At 40.9% G+C, this 4625-nt stretch overlaps 1 protein-coding gene across 1 annotated transcript in view; it reads right to left on the bottom strand.

Moving 5' to 3' along the window:
• Positions 1-2428: 2428 nt before the first annotated feature.
• Positions 2429-4625, bottom strand: part of mpp7b (MAGUK p55 scaffold protein 7b) — a 77521-nt gene continuing 75324 nt past the window's right edge. The window contains exon 17 of the mRNA XM_073849445.1: positions 2429-3049. Within this exon, the coding sequence (XP_073705546.1) occupies positions 2870-3049 (180 nt within the window). The 3' untranslated portion in view covers positions 2429-2869. The remainder of the gene's footprint in view (positions 3050-4625) is intronic.

The raw sequence follows: 4625 nt of genomic DNA, 5'->3' as shown, positions 1-4625 counted from the left end.
CATTAAAAACACCAGGAGAAAGATGCCAAGGGTCCCTGATCACCAATGTGAACATGCCATATTCCTGCTGCAGGGAGGCATAAGGACTGCATTTGTGGCCAGAGCAATAAACTGCAATGTTGTTACTGTAAAACAACTAAGATGCCACAGGGAGACAGAAAGGACAGCTGATAATCCTTGCTGTGGCAAACCACATGTAACCATGTGTCATTATTCCATTTTAGTTTGTCAAATGTCTGTGAAACTTGTTCAGTTTATGCCTAAAATGCATAAACTTTTTTAGTTTATACCTAAAATGTTCACTGGGAAAAAAACATTTGAAACATTTTAACAGTTGAAAGTGGAAGGATGTTTATTTCCTCTTTGATTTTTTTTATACACAATGTATATAAATACAGTCAAGCCCAAAATTATTCATACCCCTGGCAAATTCTTACTTAAAGTTACTTTTATTCAACCAGCAAGTTTTTTATTAGAAATGACACAGACATCTCCCAGAAGATAATAAGACGATGTACAAGAGGCATCATTGTAAAAATGATTACTCATCTTTTATTTACATTTATTTACATTTGAACAAAAAGTCCAAAATTATTCATACCCTTCTCAATAATCAATAGAAAAGCCTTTATTGGTTATTTCAGCAATCTAACGCTTCCGTCTGAAAACACCCCCAAAACATTAGGTTCCCACCACCATGTTTGACAGTGGGGATGGTGTTCTTAGGGTTGAAGGCTTCTCCTTTTTTACGCCAAATGAAGGCTATATCATTGCGGCCAAACAATTCAATTTTTGTTTTATCTGACCATAAAACAGAAGACCAGAAGTCTTCTTTTTTGTCCAGATGAGCATTTGCAAAGGCCAAGTGGGGTTTTGTGTGCCTTATCTGGAGAAGTGGTGCCCTCCTTGGTCTGTGTCCGTGGAACCCAGCGGTGTGCACTGTCTGCCTTGAGATGTTGCCACCAGCAGAGCCCAGATTCATCAGGATGGCCTTGGTGGTGATCCTTGGATTCTTTTTTTACCTCTCTACTATCCTCCTGGCCAGCACAGGTGTCACTTTTGGCTTCCGACCACGTCCTCTGAGATTTTTCACAGTGCGGAACATCTTGTATTTTTTAATAATACTTTGTAGCCACTGAAACTTCAAAATATTTAGATATGGTCTTATAGCCCTTTCCTGACTTGTGAGCAGCCACAATGCCTAGCCGCAGGTTCTCAGTGAGCTCCTTTGTCTTAGCCATGACTGTCCACAAACCAACAGCAGAAAGCTTCTGTTTTTCACCTGTCGAGTTGATTAAAACAGCTGTTCCCAATGAATCAGGGTAATTAGGATGCTTTAAAACAGCTTGGACTATTTGTAATGGTATAGAACTTTGGATTTTCCCATAGAGTGTGACAGTTTGCAAAGGGTATGAATAATTTTGGACCTGTCACTTTTTGTTAAAATGTAAATAAAAGCTGAGAAATATTTATTTCCACAATGATGCCTCTTGTACATTGTCTTATTATCTTTTGGGAGAAGCCTGTGTCATTTCCGGTCAAAAAAAAAAAAAACTTGCTGGTTGAATAAAAGTTACTTTAAGTCAGAATTTGATAGGGGTATTAATAATTTCGGGCTTGACTGTATACAAGCTCATGCAGAGTTTTGAAAGAGAGTGGCTCTGCATTCTAGTGACTTGCCTGATATTTAGAGAAATCAGAAACCAAATAGTGAGAGCGAGTTTGATTGATGTGTAGCATATGAACAGAACCACAATTTGTGGAAAGCAGCAAAATACTGAATCCATTAAATGCTGAATAGTTTAGAATAGAGACACAATCATACACAATCGTAATGACACGGTCATAATCTGTTACTACATTTAAAAGATGCTTCTAAAATCTGCTTCTCCATTTCAAGCTTCCTTTCATTCTGGCTTTACTGAAAGGTACAGGCAGGTATGTGTGGAGTTCTGTCCCTTCGTGCTGACCAGGCAACCATCCAATGTAACCCCAGGAACTCTCCCGTTACTCTTTAATTCCACTTTAATATACTGAGTGCTGGTGAAAATAAACTCCACTTCCTCTTCATGCTTCCGTAGGAACCATTAAGGTCACCTTGAGCAAACGTCTTCCTCTTAACTTCCATGTCAGATCACCTTTCCAAATGCAATGTTTGGGAGGAATTGTCATGGGAATTGCTCTTTGGTAGTTTATAATCTTAAAAAACAGCTGAGGTGCTTTGGATTGATCCTTTTGAGAGGTTGAATCATGGATCACCTCATATACCTGCAAATGTTAATGCTCTTCAGGAACGCTAAGGCATTTAAATCATTGTAAAGCCCGGAGATCAATGTCAGGAACAAATCTAAACTTGGATTGAAACTGTTCGGTACATAGAGCTACCTGGATGTGTTTCAGAGGTCTAATCCAGAGTTCAATCTTGTAGTCACAATTTACGAAAAAAGAGAAAGAAACTGTAGTACTCCACCTCACTTAAACCAAATTGAGAACACATCTTTTCAATGGAAAATCCATGTCTGTAAGTGATTAATGTCAAAACATGAGCCACAACAGTGCACAAAGCAATATGTGTATAGAAATCATCTAGTAATACAGCATAATGTATATCATTATGTAGGAATTAGGGGGAGATAAAAATTCTTTACAGTTACTTGTTTCTTAACGTAAACAAAACTATTTCAACTTCAGTGCAGTGTCATGAGTTTGGCGGTTATGAATGGAGTTGATTCATGACCAGCCATCACACACTGCTTATAAGCGTATAATTACAATAATATGGTGTGTCTTTTTTATATGCAGAAAATCTCCAAAACATAGTCAAAATTTATCATGGGTCTAAGTGGTTCAGTGAACATGAATTGATTTTTCAGACATGAGCCCATGTATTTGGGATCCAGTGAGTCTCTGTTTCTATCTTTGTCAGCTCATCTCTCAGCTCAGTAAATGCCATGGCCAGGTCATCATTGATGATCACTTTCTCAAACAAGTGGCCATATTTATCCTCCATGGCTTGGGCACTGGTAATCATATCATGGAAGTCCTCCTCCTGTAAAAAATGAATAAAAGGGCAAAGCATGAGAATAATATTACTACATTGTTGAATTACAATGGTCACTTCCATTCCTTAAAGTTGACTAGCTAAGCAATTGCTTAAAAAGTGCTGATATTTATGAATTCACATCATATTGGAATTACCGTAATTATGAGAAGACAAATCAGAGCTTTTTGAACATTCCGACTTTACAAATGATACATTTCTTGGTTTTACAAGGTTGTGAATGTGTTTACAAGTTGGAATCTCATTATTAATGTACCTCTAATGTAACAGCACTGGAATGTTTTACTGTTTGTACTGTCACTCCTCTTGTCTGAGTTTTAGAACAGTGTTTCCCTACAGAAATTAACCATATGAAATGGGAATTGGATGAATGGGATTTTAAAAATTGGATGGAAACCCAGCTATTGTTGCTTTGTTCACCTCATGTTTCAAAATAATCAAAAATAATATATATATATATATATATATATATATATATATATGTGTGTGTGTGTGTGTGTGTATATATATATATATATATATATATACACACACACACACACAGTCAAGCCCGAAACTAGTCATACCCCTGGCAAATTCTGACTTAAAGTTACTTTTATTCAACCAGCAAGTTTTTTTTTTTTTTTTGACTGGAAATGACATAGGCTTCTCCCAAAAGATACTAAGACAATGTACAAGAGGCATTACTGTGGAAAAAAATATTACTCATCTTTTATTTACATTTGAACAAAAATGGCATGTTCACAATTATTCATACCATTTGCAATATGACCTATAACCTGCGTGCATGGAGACACTCGCCAAGTACCGGCCCGTAGAGTCACCATCTCGTCACCACAAGGCACCTGGTCGGTGGAGGCTGGCCTGGTGAAGGACCTGCCGGATTGGCCCGGCTTCGATCGATTGCTCACTGCTGCTACACAGCATGCCAGCCCAGAGGGGAACCGTTGAAGACGGAGGCGGCCTCGTGGACCCCGTCGCCGCCCAGCCCTGCTCGCCTCCGACAGCGGGAGAGATGGTGAGTCCCCCTCCCAAACTAATAATCTGTTCTATGATGTCTACCTACAGGCTGCTGGAGCAGGCTCTTTCGCCAAGGAACAGCAGGAGGACGACCGACTCAAGCACTGTTGGGCTCAGGTGCGAGTCATCGACGGGAAGGACGTCCTCCCACGACCCCACCCTCTCCCGCATTTTGTCGTTGAGAATGGCCTGCCGTACTGTGTCGCTCAGCGGAGGGGGGAGGAGAAGAAATTGCTGGTTGTACCCCGAGCCAAGACCGAAACCATCCTGGAGCTGGCGCATTTCCATTCCATGGCAGGTCACCTCGGGGCAGCCAACACCACCCAGCGTATCCGCGACCGCTTCCACTGGCCGGGCCTGGAGGCCGAAGTAAAGCAGTTCTGCCAAGCCCGTCCGACCTGCCAGGTCACGTCGCCCAGGACCCCTCCCCCCAGCCTGCTCATCCCGCTGCCTATCATCGAGGTGCCCTTCGAGCGGATTGGAATCGACATAGTTGGACCGTTGCCAAAGTCTGCTCGCGGACATGAGCACATCCTGATAATCG

The sequence above is a fragment of the Garra rufa genome, chromosome 10 (genome assembly GCF_049309525.1).
Source record: "Garra rufa chromosome 10, GarRuf1.0, whole genome shotgun sequence".
In the NCBI taxonomy this organism is placed as follows: Eukaryota; Metazoa; Chordata; class Actinopteri; order Cypriniformes; family Cyprinidae; genus Garra; species Garra rufa.
The sequence above is the reverse complement of the archived record's forward strand: the minus strand, read 5'-3'. Positions and strand labels throughout refer to the sequence as shown.